The sequence below is a fragment of the Saimiri boliviensis genome, chromosome 20, assembly GCF_048565385.1.
Source record: "Saimiri boliviensis isolate mSaiBol1 chromosome 20, mSaiBol1.pri, whole genome shotgun sequence".
NCBI lineage: Eukaryota > Metazoa > Chordata > Mammalia > Primates > Cebidae > Saimiri > Saimiri boliviensis.
Window position 1 is genome coordinate 40794346 of NC_133468.1, and position 17238 is coordinate 40811583.

The following is a 17238-nucleotide window of genomic DNA, read 5'->3' on the forward strand; positions in this document are numbered from 1 at the left end:
CTGCAGGAGATAATTTTTCAGAGAACTAGTTTTAGTTTTAAGCCTGGACTTTTTACCTTTTTAGACAAGGGTCTTGCTGTGTTGCCCAGGCTGGAGTGCAGTGGTGCCATCTCGGCTCACTGCAATCTCTGCTTCCCAGGTTCAAGTGCCTCAGCCTCCCTTGCAGCTGGGATCCCAGGCACCTGCCACCACACGCAGCTAATATTTGTATTTTTAGTAGAGACAAGGCTTCACCATGTTGGTAAGGCTGCTCTCAAACTCCTGGCCTCAAGTGATCCACCCGCCTTGGCCTCCCAAAGTGCTGGGATTACAGGTGTGAGCCACCATACCCAGCCAAGAGGAGGATTTTTTTTTTTTTTTTCACTATTAAACCCTTAAGTCTAACTTTAATATGGGGGACAACATTTTAACTGATATTTGACTTTTTCTTTATAGTGCTATAATTTAACTTGTTTTATTTTTTTTTTTTGGAAATGGCGTTTCACTCCATTGCCCAGGATAGAGTGTAGTAGCTATTCACAGATGTAACTGTAGCTCACTGCAGCCTCACATTCCTAGGCTCAAGTAATCTTCCTGCCTCAGCCTCCTCCTGGGCAGCTGGGACTACAGGTTCACACTGTGGTACCCAAATCTATGCTTTTAGTTCATGTATCTTCTGCAAACCTTACCCATTTAAACTTCTTAGGTAGTTTACACACAGCTTTACACCTTTCATTTGCACCAAATTTTAGCACTTAACTTAGAACAAATTATATTCAGTCTTGTGATTAATACTAAAGGTTTGAGCTTTCCTAACCCAAAATCCAAAATCTGAAATGCTTAAAAATCCCAAATCCTTGAGTGTCAACATGACACCGCCAAGTGGAAAATTCCACACCTGGTTTCATGTTGAGGGGCTGTAGTCAAAAAGCAGCCACAACTGTTTCATGTACAGAACTGCTTAAAATGTGGTTTAACATTACCTTCAGGCTATGTATGTAAAGTATATAAAAAAACAAATGAATTCTGTATTTAGACGTGGGCCTGGTCCCAAATTATCTAATATATGTGTAAATATTCTAACACCTGAGAAAACCTAAAATCTGAAACACTTGTGGTCCCAAGGCTTTCGGATAAGGGATACTCAGTCTGCAGTGCTTGCTTCCAACTAGAAACCCTCTGAGCTCCGTTCAGAGACCCGAGGGGGCGTCCTGCCGGTGTCAGGGGACCATGTTCTCCCCCCCCTAGGTCCGCACAATCCCTGTAACTTCACGTTACAATTCAGAAAACTCCTGTTCTATTTCTACTGCAGTTTACACTCTAGTACAGTATGTAAAGAAACTCCCTTGCCACTCTGTCTCTCATCCTGCTTTTCATTCTTGCAGGACTTACCACTATGTTACAGATCTGTTTATTGTGCATTTCCCCAATAAAACGTTAGCTCCACAATATCCCCATGTCTAGAACAGAGCCAGGCATATGGTTAGTGCTCAGTATGGGTTGAATGAATAAATGTGGCCTTTTATTAGCATTCCTCCCTTTATTATATGCTGAAGACAATCCTCCATAGATCTCTTTCTACCTATCTGTGAGCGGAGGCAATGACTGCCTTGTTTTGCAAGGGTATCTGCATAGCAAATAGCTTTGGGAGACAGAGAGAGCACCTCCTTCAAGGAAAAAGGGGAGACTGCTTACTGTCTAGCATAATACGGATCCCTAAGTCCAAACTTCCTCTCTTCTAACGCAACTCACTGCATGCACAGGCTTTCCCTGGTCTTTTCTGCATCATCCCACAGGAACAGACACTCAGAGGATAAGCACAAATGCAAATGCTCTGGCTACTGCTACTGCTGTAAGGAACTGGTCTTTGTCTCTGACCCAGGAGACTTGTGTCTTTTGCTGGTATACCGTGGCAGGTGGATTTGTTAGCCTGCAAATAAGACACCTCTCAGACCCCTCACAATATATGCCACAGGAGCAGAGAGACAGCAGGTCTGTGTTGGTAAGTTCTTTTAAGTTCTACAAAACTCTGAAAAGTTTGTCATAGTTTTCCAAGAAAAAAAGACAGTTAGTGAAAGTAAACCCTATCCTCAAGTATTCTCTAATCATTGTATGGGATCATCTTTTCTATACCATCTGAGTAAAACTGGCATTTTGCTTTTCTTTTTTTTTTGAGACGGAGTTTCGCTCTTGTTACCCAGGCTGGAGTGCAATGGCACGATCTCGGCTCACCGCAACCTCCGCCTCCTGGGTTCAAGCAATTCTCCTGCCTCAGCCTCCTGAGTAGCTGGGATTACAGGCATGTGCCACCATGCCCAGCTAATTTTTTTTGTGTCTTTAGTAGAGACGGGGTTTCATCATGTTGACCAGGATGGTCTCGATCTCTTGACCTCGTGATCCACCCGCCTCAGCCTCCCAAAGTGCTGGGATTACAGGCTTGAGCCACCGCGCCCAGCCGACATTTTGCTTTTCTAAAATAAATTTTTTTCTTTGTGATGAAAACACTGACAAGTGGATATCTTTCTTTGAATATTATGTTGAGAGGCACTCTGTATACTTTCTTAACAGTCTGGCTGACATCTTTGTTTCCATCTCCAGTTTTGAAAATCTTTGACTATTTTCCTTAACTATGTTTTCTGTGTATTTCATCCAGAACTCCTAGCATTAGAATTTGAATAGCTATGATCTACTTTCTGGGTTCATTAACTTTTGTCTGTACTGCTGTTAACTGTTTAATCTACAGGTTTTAGCTTTGATGTCCATATTTTTTTGTATTACCAAACTGTGCTGTGTTCAGTAATTTTTTAAAGGAAAAGAAACATATTAGGGTTTTAATCCTCTTTAAAAATGAAACATTAACATTTAAAGTGTGCCAAGCATGCAGTCTTCATATTCTGAGAAAGTCCACCTCACCAGGGAATGTATCTTGAGGTCACTAGTAACTAGTAGAACACAGATTTCAACATTTCCACATTTAGATGAAGAAAGCAGGGCAAAAGTAACTGATTCTGTCAAATTCAATTACTGGCAAAATGAAGGTGGTGGGAACTGTTATGGTACGTATGCTCATTTCGCAACTCAAAAAAGAAAAAGCCAGAAATCCATCATTTTTAGCAGCTAGACAGTGTCTAAGGAACTCACATGTTCTTTAAAAAGGTCATCATAAAATTATTTTTAGCGTAAGAAATGTTTCAACCATTGCCTTTTCTTTATTGAATAAAATGTGTAGTGGGCTAAGTAACCCAGTTACTTCCATGCTACAAGTTGCACAAGAGACACAAAGGGCAGACAGCAGTGTCAAGACTGCCAAAAAGCAGAATTCCCAAAGACATTTTTGTTCATTTAAAATACTCTGATGTCACTAGAGTGAGCAGATACAGTGATATTCATGAAACTCTAAAGGACCTGCAGTGTCCTATTGGCCTACTTTACTAAGTATGTGGAATTATTAAATATGTGGCACTAAAAATCAGAGGACACATTCCTGAACAGTTCATTAATGTAACTGTGAGATAAGCTTACTTTTCTGTTTACCTAGTGGTTACTCTGGCTTTCTAACAGGCTTGGGGAAGGTCAAAGTATTCATAGATGAGAAAAGATGAACTAGCCTGTCATGAATTATGACAACTTAAAGAAAAAAAAATCTTGTAAGAGGCAGCTAAGCCTCCTTCACCACCACAACATGGGCAGATCTCAGGGGCTGCCCATGCAGCTTGAACCTCACTTTAGTAACTCGAACCACTGTGCTCAGCTCTTTCCCCTAAACGAGCATGTGGAACATGACCTCACACTCGGTGTTTCTGTGGTTCATACGTGTGACTGATGGGTTTTCACGTGTGAGGTATGCCTCCCTCAAGCCTTGTTACGACACTGGCATATTGCCTGCCGGATGTGAAGAAAGAGGAAAAAAGACCTCATTCTCGTAAGGGTGGAACGTGGCTCTGACAAGGTTCAGCTTGGCAGTGCTTCCTGAAAACTTCCTGAATCTGGACTTCACTTATGGTGAGAGTCTCACAGAGTTTCTTCAGGTGAGGGTTACTGTCTTTAATTTCTTCTTTTGGAACACACTGTGTTGCCTTCTTCAAAACCTCAGCAACGTCTAAGTCCTTGTAGAAGCCCTGAGTGCTATACATTTTTACCTCCTCCACCAATTTTTGGCTGCTGTGCTGCGAGTTCTCAGTTTCTTCCAGTGCTTGTTTATCTTCTTCCACAGCCTCCTTCAGCTGCTTTTCTAACTTGACTTCTTCTATGAATATCTTGCCTGTAGAGGGAGTATCTGTCCTCCATTCGCTTTGGATCCACATCCTCTTCCAAGTGCTGGCAACTGTTCTTTTGTTTTGCAGCTGTGTGCAGAACTGAGGAGAAGGCCTGAAGACAAGGCCAACACCGGGAGACTGTGTGGCACCAGCGTCACGCACAGAGCTACCATGGCTGCACCGAGATGATGTTTTAAGCTTCCCCTCGCCTATCACTATCTGCTTCTGTGACACGTTTTAAATTATTTTTATTCATTCATGTCCTTCGACATAATTATCAAATACATCTTTTATCTACTTTTGTTCCTTATGACCTACAGATTCTGACAGCTCGGAACTCTTCCCACCGCCTCACTTCTCATCCACAGTGCTTCTAATTTTAAAACTGGGCTCTGGGTACCCCTGTTGAAATTCTCACAATAATTGAAGCCTAATTGCTGGTTAAAGTTTCTTTGTTTTGGATACATACTTCTTTTCTTTTATAGCAGGGCAAACTACTCCCTGCAAAAATAAACAGTTTAGAACAGTGGAGTCATTTTAAGGTAGAGGAGGGCACTTATCTTTCTACTTATTCTGGGAAAGATCATGGGAATGAAGTTATAGCCATGTCTTAAAAACTATATATTTTTTCTCCTCATTTAGGTACAAAGTTTTAAATCCATATAATATAATCAGTGTAAGAATTTTACAGGACTGGCTAGAAAAAGAACAATGAAAGAAGCAAAAGGGCCGGGCGCGGTGGCTCACGCCTGTAATCCCAGCACTTTGGGAGGCCGAGGCGGGTGGATCACAAGGTCGAGAGATCGAGACCATACTGGTCAACATGGTGAAACCCCGTCTCTACTAAAAATACAGAAACACTAGCTGGGCATGGTGGCGCGTGCCTGTAATCCCAGCTACTCAGGAGGCTGAGGCAGGAGAATTGCCTGAACCCAGGAGGCGGAGGTTGCGGTGAGCCGAGATCGCGCCATTGCACTCCAGCCTGGGTAACAAGAGCGAAAATCCGTCTAAAAAAAAAAGCAAGCGCCGGGCGCGGTGGCTCAAGCCTGTAATCCCAGCACACCGAGGCGGGTGGATCACGAGGTCGAGAGATCCAGACCATCCTGGTCAACATGGTACCCCGTCTCTACTAAAAGTGCAAAAAATTAGCTGGGCATGGTGGCGCGTGCCTGTAATCCCAGCTACTCAGGAGGCTGAGGCAGGAGAATTGCCTGAACCCAGGAGGCGGAGGTTGCGGTGAGCCGAGATCGCGCCATTGCACTCCAGGCTGGGTAACAAGAGCGAAACTCCGTCTCAAAAAAAAAAAAAAAAAAAAAAGCGAAAGGTATTATGTTGTATTTAACTGCTTCCTTAGAAAAAAAGAGCTTGTCAGAATGACTATTAAGAAATCTTGTAGAAACTGAATTGATTGCCAGGAATGGAGTATTAAGGGATTAACAAAAATAAAAATAAAAATAACTAAATTAAGAAACCAAAAAAAAAGAGTTTATCAAAAAGCATTAATGCAGCTGGACATTGTGGTTCATTCCTGTAATCCCAGCACTTTGGGAGGCTGAGGTGGGCGGATCATGAGGTCAGGGGTTCAAGACCAGCCTGACTAACATGGTCAAATCCCATCTCTAGTAAAAATGTGAAAAAATTAGCCAGGCATGGTGGCATGTGCCTGTAATCCCAGCTACTTGGGAGGCTGAGGCAAGGGAATTGCTTGAACCAGGGAGGTAGAGGTTGCAGTGAGCAGATATCATGTCACTGCACTCCAGCCTGGGTGACAGAATGAGACTGTATCGAAAAAAAAAAAAAAAAGCATTAATGCAATATCCAACAAAATAAAGGGTCAGTATTTTGAGAAAGTAGAGCCTGCCCCCTTTAAAAATACAACAGGCTATGCTTTCATAATAGGAAAAAATGTATCTGAGGGACTTACTAACACTTTGCAAGGGCAGGATTTAAATAGTCTGAGCAGCAAAAGAGTTTTCCCATAAGTTTTATTTACTTTTACTTAATTATAGTCCAAAGATGTGCTGTGAAAATGTTTTCATATAAATAATTCACTGTAAAAAGTTATTTACAAAGCCACAGTCCTCATTCAGTTAGGTAATACGGTTTTCTAGTCATGATGGAAAAGGTTAACATTTAATTGGGTCTACATGTTTTAAAATTGTCCTCATCACATAAAGCTCTGTCTAGAAGACAAAGAGTTGTATGTTCTTCATTTCATGAGTGACCATATATATCCCTGAATTATAAATTATAATCACTCTCAGACCTGAGAGACACTTGGTTCTTTTTTTTTTTTTGAGATGGAGTTTTGCTCTTGTTACCCAGGCTGGAGTGCAATGGCGCGATCTCGGCTCACCACAACCTCCGCCTCCTGGGTTCAGGCAATTCTCCTGCCTCAGCCTCCTGAGTAGCTGGGATTATAGGCACGCGCCGCCATGCCCAGTTAGATTTTTGTATTTTTAGTAGAGACGGGGTTTCACCATGTTGACCAGGATGGTCTCGATCTCTCGACCTCGTGATCCACCCGCCTCGGCCTCCCAAAGTGCTGGGATTACAGGCTTGAGCCACCGCGCCCGGCTGACACTTGGTTCTTAAAATGAGGTTCTGAAATTCAAGTTAGGCCAGGCCTGGTGGCTCAATCCTGTAATCCCAGCACTTTGGGACGCCGATGGGCAGATCACGTGAGGCTAGGAGTTCATGACCAGCCTGACCAACACAGCGAAACCCCATCTCTACTAAACATACAACAAATTAGCTGGGCATGGTGGTACACACCTGTAATCCCAGCTATTTGGGAGGCTGAGGCATAAGAACTGTTTGAACCCAGGAGGCAGAGGTTGCAGTGAGCCAAGACTGTGCCACTGCACTACAGCCTGGACAACAGAGCAAGACTCTATCTCAAAAAAAAAGAAAAAGAGGGCCGGGTGCGGTGGCTCAAGCCTTTGCACTTTGTAATCCCAGCACTTTGAGAGGCCGAGGTGGGTGGATCACAAGGTCAAAAGATCGAGACCATCCTGGTCAACTTGGTGACACCCCGTCTCTACTAAAAATACAAAAAATTAGCTGGGCATGGTGGTGTGTGCCTGTAATCCCAGCTACTCAGGAGGCTGAGGCAGGAGAACTGCTTGAACCCAGGAGGCGGAGGTTGCGGTGAGCCGAGATGGCACCATTGCACTCCAGCCTGGGTAACAAGAGCGAAACTCCACCTCAAAAAAAAAAAGAAAAAAAAGAAAAAGAAAAAGAAAGAAAATCAGGTCGGGCATGCTAGCTCACTCCTGTAATCCCAGGACTTTGGGAGGCTTAGGCGGGCAGATCATTTGAGGTCAGGAGTTCAAGACCAGCCTGACCAACATGGTGAAATCCCGTTTCCACCAAAAAAAAAAAAAAAAAAAAAAAAAAAACCAAAATGCAAAAATTGGCTGGGCATGTGGGCACGTGCATGTAATCCCAGCTACTTGGGAGGCAGAGGCAGAAATATCACATGACCCTAGAAGGTAGAGGTTGCAGTGAGCTGAGATCATGCCACTGCACTCCAGCCGGGACAACAAAGCAAGACTCTAATCTTAAAAAAAAAAAAAAAAAAAAAAAATTCAAGTTATGTTGTACAGATTAAGATTTTAAAATTAAGCTTTATTAATTCGGCTCAACAATTTAAATTCTTGCTATGATGATTGGTAAGAACAGAAAATAGCTGATGACAATTGTACGCTCAACATAAAACGATTTTGTGTTAATGACATAGCTACCTGTCTTATTTGCAATAGAAATATCTTGTTTTAAACAATGCATAGAGGTACTATAAGAGTATACATGCTTTAATATTAAGTAGCTAGTAAGAATAGTAAAAAAGAGCCGGGCGCGGTGGCTCAAGCCTGTAATCCCAGCACTTTGGGAGGCCGAGGCGGGTGGATCACGAGGTCAAGAGATCGAGACCAGCCTGGTCAACATGGTGAAACCCCGTCTCTACTAAAAATACAAAAAATTAGCTGGGCATGGTGGCGCGTGCCTGTAATCCCAGCTACTCAGGAGGCTGAGGCAGGAGAATTGCCTGAACCCAGGAGGCGGAGGTTGCGGTGAGCCGAGATCGTGCCATTGCACTCCAGCCTGGGTTAACAAGAGCGAAACTCCGTCTTAAAAAAAAAAAAAAAAAAAAAAAAAAAGAATAGTAAAAAAGAAAAAAGAGCAAAATAAACAAGCTTCAGAAAAACATTAGCAAACAATAGTATTTGCTGAACAGCACTGGGTGCAGTGGCTCACACCTATAATCCTAGCTCTTTGGGAGGCCAAGTTCGGAGGATCACTTGAATTCAGGAGTTCAAGTCCAGCCTGGGCAACACAGGGAAACCCCATTGCTACAAAAAATAAAAAACTCAGCCAGACATGGTGGTATGCACCTACAGTCCCAGCTACCCAGGAAACTAAGGCAGGAGGATCACTTGACTCTGGGAGTTCAAGGCTGCAGTGAGCAGTGACTGTGCCATTGTGCTCCAGTCTAGGAGACATAGCAACATCCAGCTTCAAAAAAACAAATGAAGGAAAGGAAAGAAAGAAAGAAATGGATTATATAGCAAAGTATCACCCTGCAGTACTACAGTGGGTATGAAAATTAAGTAGGTCTTGAAATTTAAATTCTAAAAACAAAAAACATCTAAGTGTAGATAAAGTGTTTCTTGATAAAGATAAAATGGCTTAAAAATTTTATTTGTTTTGTTTTTTTTTTTTTTTTTTCTGAGACGGAGTTTCGCTCTTGTTACCCAGGCTGGAGTGCAATGGTGCGATCTCGGCTCACCGCAACCTCCGCCTCCTGGGTTCAGGCAATTCTCCTGCCTCAGCCTCCTGAGTAGCTGGGATTATAGGCACGCGCCACCATGCCCAGCTAATTTTTTGTATGTTTAGTAGAGACGGGGTTTCACCATGTTGACCAGGTTGGTCTCGATCTCTCGACCTTGTGATCCACCCGCCTTGGCCTCCCAAAGTGCTGGGATTACAGGCTTGAGCCACCGCGCCCGGCCGGCTTAAAAATTTTAATGCAGTTTGGAAAAGATTTAATTTTCTAGACTTGACACTACGCTGAAAAGGCTGCTTGCTCACCACAGGCATACACTAGAAATGGAGAAAATAGAAATGATGTGGTAAAAATGTGGGCAAGAGTGGATTACTCTTCTGGATCTCAGAAATTTTAGAAAGAAGAATACTGGTGGGATGCAGTAGGAACAATTCTCTGCTTATGGCAATGCCGACTAGACCATTTTTAAACACGTAAGAATGAATTTTCATATTGCATAGGCTCTTAGGATACAATCTAGAAAGTTTAGTTGGTGGGAATAACAGTAATTTAAAGTTTTTGAGCAGTTTTGATTAACTGAGTACAAAGGCTATTTTATACTAATCTATTCTTCACAACTTCAGAGGAACTTCCCCAAGACATTTATATGATTAGTGATGTGAAGCTAGTAAGGTTAGTTCAGGCGTAAAGACTGTTTATTTATTTATCTGAAAGGACAATAAGTTGCAACCAAAGGCCAAAAGGGCTTCTCTAAGGACATTCAGTTTAGAAAACATCTCTTTCATATCAGATATGTGCAGACTTCATGTAGACACTAAGACACATGCACAGGATTTGGCCACCTAGCCATGAAACGCATAGTGTAGAAATGGAAAATAGGTGACTTAGTGGCTCTTTTTTTTTTTGAGACGGAGTTTCACTCTTGTTACCCAGGCTGGAGTGCAATGGCATGATCTCGGCTCACCGCAACCTCTGCCTCCTGGGTTCAGGCAATTCTCCTGCCTCAGCCTCCTGAGTAGCTGGGATCACAGGCACGTGCCACCATGCCCAGCTAGTGTTTCTGTATTTTTAGTAGAGACGGGGTTTCACCATGTTGACCAGGATGGTCTCGATCTCTTGACCTCGTGATCCACCCACCTCGGCCTCCCAAAGTGCTGGGATTACAGGCGTGAGCCACCGTGCCCGGCCCTTAGTGGCTCTTAACACAGGAGGAATCTGAGGCCATATCCAGGTCTTTGATATAAACTAGTGATGCCTTATGCATGGTGATATTTGTACCAGTTATTACCTCTTTACTTTAGTATGATGATTTGGAAGTCTACTAAATTATTACAGAGCAAGAACACATCACACTTCTGAGCAAAAGAAAACATCAAATCTGAGTTGAACAATTTTCTAAAACACATTATTGTACAGCATATATACTATATATACTAGAGTATACATACGCTAACTTAGTTTCCATAATAAGGATATCATGGATCCTAATTAAAAAAAAAAAAAAAATCAATGACAGCCCACTTGTTTTAACTCTAAACATTTTACTCTAGAGAGAAAAAAATACCTAAAGAAAGAGAACTACTTATTTACACAGTCTAATCATACTTCTAAAGGTGAGAAAGCAACTTTTCTCCTTTACAAACTGAATTCAGTGTTTAAAAATTATTTCAACACAAGTCCACTGCTTAATATTATATAATTCAGTGTTTAAAAATTATTTCAACACAGTCCACTGTGATTTCTGACCACAGCTAGAATATAACTAAAGTTAAACACTCTGCTGCTTTTCTAATTTCCCTTTTCTTTTTAATACTTCCTTACTTCACAGAAGGAACTTTTAGAGCTAATTCTGAGCTTAATGGTTACAGAATGTTACAACAGAATTAATCCCTATTTACAAAATGAATTCCTTTACAGGCAGTCTTACGAATTATTGCCACTGAAATTATGGGAGAGAAATTAAGGGTAAAAGAAACAGGTGTGGAAGTCACAAGTTCTACCTGACATTGGCAAAATCTAGCTGTGTAACCTTGGACAGGTCACTTATCCTCTTTGGCTCTCAACTTCCTCATGTACAAAATAAAGGGACTGAAACTTGATAGTTAATAAAGTTCCTTTCAATGTCTAAATTCTAACTTTCCTTTCTCTAACTGAATGAGAAAAATTCAAATTTAAAATACAAAAAACAAAACAGAATACAAAAACAACAACCGTTAAAATTATTGCCAACAGCTAATAATTGCTGCACAGGGTTAAAGGTCTACTATGGCAGTTTACACTATTTACAAGGTCACAAGTTAAGAAGGCCTGTTACTGAAGCACATAATTCAAGTGGCTTCAAGGTCAGAATTTCCACACAAAGCTGATTCAAATGCCACTGAGTTGCAGTGGAAAAGTACTAGCCTGAGAGCTGGGTTTTAGTTTGGTTCAAAGGCTTTTCTTAGTTAAGTAATTTAACATCTCTCCGTCTTGATTTTCTCAGGTGTAAAATGAAAAGGTTGCACTATGTTATCTCTAAGACCTTTCCTACAACCAAAACTTTATGTTTCTGAGTGGTTATTCTCAACCTACCCTTTTGTAATGCATTCCTTCCAAAAACAGCTTGGTCTGTTTATAGATTTCTTGGCCTGTCTTGTGGAAGGTCTTGAGAAATTCTATGAACTCCTTAGACACTCTATCCGTTTCAATGCTGGTTTGCCGGTTTATGGAAGGACTGGGAGCTTTTGCTTCCTGAATTTCTGCTGGGAAAATTAAACATAGTAAGTTTCATTACATAAAAGATCCATGCATGGAATTACTTTAAGTACGTAACTTAATTTAAATTATGTTTAATCAAAGTTAAACTTGAATTTAAATCATTTTATGTTTGAATGGTTGGACAACTTTCCTTCAAGTAAACTAAATCTGTTTTAAAAGTAGAATCTAGTATGAGTACACAAAACTACATAACCTAAACGATACTCCTACTGAAATGAATGTTGTTCTGTTAGTATTTCTTTGCCAAAATACATCATGCTTTGATCTATATATTCAATCATGAACACTGAAATGGCACCACTATTTTGAGCAACCTTCACAAAGACTGCTTGAGTTTATAAAACTAGTCAACAAATAGAATAAAAATCAACAGAAGCACTGAAATGTTAGATGACTTATGTTAGACAACCTTTCCAAATCCCATTTTACTTGACAAAAAGGCAAAGGTTAATGTGCTTTTTGTGGAGACTCACAATTATTTACCCACCATTTAGTTAGTGAGTCATACAGATCAAAGCGAAAGAACGCACCCATGGTACTAACAGCATGATGAACACAACAAAGCATACAATGAAGATAAAAGAGAAACATGCAGTACACCATCTGATCAGCTGGGCACACAATTCTTTCCCCTCTTCAAATAAATGTACTGAAAGGAAAATTGGACATTTACAGAAGAGAGATAAGAATGTTGTAATAGGCAGTTAAGTGCTTTCAAAGTATGAACTACCACTTGGTCTCTGATTACATTCTAAGCCTTCTGATTTTGAACTATACTCTTTAATGTTTATAAGGAATTTAAGTTCCCCATATCCCAATAATTTACTAAAAAGAAAAATACTTTTTTAAAAAGTATGTTTTATTTTATTTTATTTTTGAGACAGAGTCTTGCTCTTTCGCCCAGGCTGGAGCGGCATGATCTCAGCTCACTGAAACCTCCACCTTCCAGGTTTAAGTGATTCTCCTGCCTCAGTCTCCAGGTAGCTGCGATTACAGGCAAGTGCCACCACAACCAGCAAATTTTTGTATTTTTAGTAGAGACGGGGTTTCACCATATTGGTCAGACTGGTCTTGAACTCCTGACCTCAGGTGATCCGCCCACCTCGGCCTCTTAAAGTGCTGGGATTACAGGCATGAGCCACTGGACCTGTCCCAACATTTGTATTTCCCCAAATTTTTATACTGATGAAATTTTACATGTACAAAATGAAATATGTATATTTTAGCATTACTTGTAATAGCAAAAGACTGGAAATAAGTGGCCACCACTGAGGAACCAATTAAATTATCCTTTAATCCATAAAATAAAATACCATAGAGTTTTAAAATTAAAAAGTATCCCTCTTATGTACTAATATGGAAAGCGCTCATAAATGTACTGGAAGAAAAAAAGTAAATTAGCAACATAGTGACATGCTGTCTCTACAAAAAGTAAAAACATTAGCCAAGCATGGTGGTGTGTGCCCACAGTGCCGGCTATTTTCACGGGGTCTGAGGCAGGAGGATCACTTGAGCCCAGGAGTTTGACACTGCAGTGAGCTATGATCGTCCCACTGCACTCCAGCCTAGGTGACAGAGTGAGAACTTGTCTCTTAAAATAAATAAATAAATAAATAAATAAATAAATAAATAAATAAGGTATGTACACTGTGCTATGTATTATGTTAAGCAGGGGGTAGTGATATAAGGATAGGTGTTTTTAATAAATAAATATAAAAGCATAGAAGAGGCCGGGTGCAGTGGCTCAAGCCTGTAATCCCAGCACTTTGGGAGGCCAAGGCGAGTGGATCACAAGGTCAAGAGATCGAGACCATCCTGGTCAACATGGTGAAACCAGCCGGGCGCGGTGGCTCACGCCTGAAATCCCAGCACTTTGGGAGGCCGAGGCAGGTGGATCACGAGGTCAAGAGATCGAGACCATCCTGGTCAACATGGTGAAACCCCGTCTCTACTAAAAATACAAAAAATCAGCTGGGCATGGTGGCACGTGCCTGTAATCCCAGCTACTCAGGAGGCTGAGGCAGGAGAATTGCCTGAACCCAGGAGGCGGAGGTTGCGGTGAGCCGAGATCGCGCCATTGCACTCCAGCCTGGGTAACAAGAGCGAAACTCCGTCTCATAAAAAAAAAAAACAAAAAAAAAAAAACATGGTGAAACCCCATCTCTACTAAAACTACAAAACATTAGCTGGGCATGGTGGCGCGTCCCTGTAATCCCAGCTACTCAGGAGGCTGAGGCAGGAGAATTGCCTGAACCCAGGAGGTGGAGGTTGCGGTGAGCGGAGATCGTGCCATTGCACTCCAGCCTGGGTAACAAGAGTGAAACTCCGCTTCAAAAAAAAAAAAAGCATAGAAGAATACACAAGAAACTAATAGAAAAAAGTTGTCTGAAAACGGGGGGAAGGATAGCAGTGGTGCTTAGGAACTAGATGGGTGAGAGACAAAATAGAAAAGAGACTTCTGACCGTATCTTTTATGTTTTAGCCATTTGGATATACTACCCTTTTTTTTTTTTTTTTACATAAATAAATCAGGTACAATCTAATTCAAAACAAAAAAGTCAACATCTTTTCTAAAATATTTTTTTATCTAAATTTAAAACCAAAGATTGTTCTGACATCTGTATAATTAGGAAAAATTTCTTTATTATTTGGAATTGAATCCTTCTCCGTCTGGTAATTCCACTTCTAGTAATGATGGAATACTCTGATGGGATCAGGTTTACCCCACTATCTTTAACAATTGAAAGGTCAGACAAATATATACACTAAAGGTTTTCAGACACTGGACAACAGGCAAACAGTAGACTAACTCTTGAAAGAAGGGAATGAAATCAAGTCTGTCCCAGAGTCCCAGCTCACTGCTGGGAGAGGTAACTCAAAACAGAGCCTAGCTAACTTGCTGAATTGAGGAAACAGCATTTGGAGTTCAGGGAGGCCAATATGACCAGAATTTGCATGGCAAAGTATCATGCAAAAGCTGCAGAGGGGAGAGGGCTACACAGACGCTCCAGGTATCTGCAGAGGGTTCCCTTGAGTGTGGCTGAGTACGGCACATGCACATGAGGAAATTACCCAAGATGAGAGAAAGAATCACCAAGTAACATGCAGAACAATGACACAAAGGGTGAGAGGAAGAAATATAAGAATTCTGTTTAAGATTCTTATATGTAAAGTGGTATAACACTATTAATTTACATTTTTTTTTTCTTTAAAGTGGTATAATACTATTTGAAGATAGGTAAGTTAAAGATGTATTCTGTATCCCCAGAGGGAAAGCATAAAAAAAGAAGAAAAAAAAAGTTGTATTCTAGCCGGGCGCGGTGGCTCAAGCCTGTAATCCCAGCACTTTGGGAGGCCGAGGCGGGTGGATCACAAGGTCGAGAGATCGAGACCATCCTGGTCAACATGGTGAAACCCCGTCTCTACTAAAAATACAAAAATTAGCTGGGCATGGTGGCGCGTGCCTGTAATCCCAGCTACTCAGGAGGCTGAGGCAGGAGAATTGCCTGAACCCAGGAGGCGGAGGTTGCGGTGAGCCGAGATCGCGCCATTGCACTCCAGCCTGGGTAACAAGAGCAAAACTCCGCCTCAAAAAAAAAAAAAAGAAAAAGAAAAAAGAACCATGGACCATATTAGCAAGAACAAAGAGGTGCATCTCATAATTAAAAAGGGGTTAGTTCTTCAAGAAGATACAGCAATCCTAAATATGTTTATAGTAATCATGTAGCTTCAAAACACATAAAACAAAATCTGATAGAACTTAAAGGAGAAATAAATTCACAATATTTGGAGATTATAATGTTGCTCACTTAGCAATTGACGGAGAGGTGATTTTTACAGTCAGAAAAGACAGAATGCTTGAACAATGCTATCAACCAACTTGACCTACCTGACACTGATAAAACACTCAACCCAAGAAAAACATAATACATATTCCATCTGACAAAATAATATGTTAGTAACTTACATATAGATAATGTCTATTCAGCACTAAGTACTTTTACAATGCTACTTTGTATAATCCTCAAGTCTATCAGGTAGTACACATGATATTTACAACTGAGGAAGCTCAGGCTTGAATATGTTAAATAACTTGAATAATGTTGCAGTCATTTATATAGCAAAGACTGGAATTTGTATCCAGGTCTGTGCATTTAAATCCAAAGCCTGAGCTGTTGACTATGCTACAACTACCTCAGTAAGTCAAAGAGGACTGAAGACTCTTCAGAAGAACACCAATTCCTCTGACTTTGGAGGTCTGTAGGCCAGTCAAGGACAGGAAAAACCTACTCATTTCCTTTATTGCTTTGCTTACGACATGATTCCCTCCCACACATACTTTACCAAAGAGACATTTCTGCTTTAAAAGAAAAAAAAAAATCCCCTTTAAAAATGTAAATGAGGATGAATTCAATTAACTAGTTATGAACATACAAGTTACTAAATCAACACTTGGTTGTTTTTCTCTTACGATTCCTAAAAATCAACCCCTACTAAGGAGGGTACAAGTTGGATTAGAGAGTGTAAAGTGAGACACAATTCAGGAGTTTGGTATGCAGGGAGGAGGTGAGTTATGTTTCATCAGTCAAAAGGGATTCAGTGTGTAAGATCAAAGTGAAGAAGAAGGAAATACGGAAAAGAACAACTTGACCCACATCACAGTTTATAGTTCTGGCTAGGGCTCAAATGGCAAGTGCTTGCTCTTCAACTTAAAGTCACCTTGCAGGTTTTTTTTTTTTTTTTTTGAATCAGAGTCTCACTCTGTCACTCAGACTGCAGTATGGTGACATGATCACAGCTCACTGCAGCCTCAACTTCCCAGGCTCAAATGATCCTTGACCTCAGCCTCCAGAGTAGCTGGCCCTACAGGCACTAGACTGGTTAATTTTTTCGTTTTTGTTTTTTAAGAGACAGGGAGTCTCACTATATTGCCCAGGCTGGTCTTCAACTCCTGAGATCAAAAAACCTTCCGGCCCTGGCCTCCAAAGTGCTGGAATTACAAGCATGCGCCACGGCACCTGGATGTACCTTATGTTTTTAATACAGAAAAACGCTAATATTTCACTTATAGCAAGTAGACCATGATTAGCAAGCCTTCCATTCCCCAACCTCTCTCCCTCATTTTGTTTGTTTGTTTGTTTTTTGTTTTTTTTTTTTTGAGATGGAGTTTCACTCTTGTTGCCCAGGCCAGAGTGCAGTGGCACGATCTCAACTCACTGCAACCTCCGTCTCCCAGGGTCAAGCGCTTCTTCTGACACAGCGTCGGAGTAGCTGGGATTACAGGTGTATACCTCCATACCAGACTAATTTTGCATTTTTAGTGGAGACAGAGTTTAGCCATGTTGGCCAGGCTAGTCTCCAACTCCCAACCTCAGGTGATAACACATGCCTCATCCTCCCAAAATCCTGGGATTACAAGAGTCAGCCACTGCACCCAGCCTTATTGTCCTTATTTATTTT

The 17238-nt window shown here is 41.1% G+C and overlaps 1 protein-coding gene and 1 pseudogene across 9 annotated transcripts in view; one reads left to right on the forward strand and one right to left on the reverse strand.

Moving 5' to 3' along the window:
- Positions 1-17238, reverse strand: part of RABGEF1 (RAB guanine nucleotide exchange factor 1) — a 75676-nt gene that overhangs the window by 21395 nt on the left and 37043 nt on the right. For 5 of the 9 annotated variants that reach the window (XM_039460621.2, XM_039460620.2, XM_074390727.1 and 2 more), the window contains one exon: positions 11593-11762. The exons of 1 other annotated variant lie outside the window; for it this stretch is intronic. In XM_039460621.2, coding sequence (XP_039316555.1) covers positions 11593-11762 — 170 coding nt within the window. The remainder of the gene's footprint in view (positions 1-11592; positions 11763-17238) is intronic. 3 more of the 9 variants (XM_039460624.2, XM_039460623.2, XM_074390729.1) reach the window with 1 other exon arrangement.
- On the forward strand, positions 3774-3871 carry LOC120360451 (small nucleolar RNA U13; annotated as a pseudogene).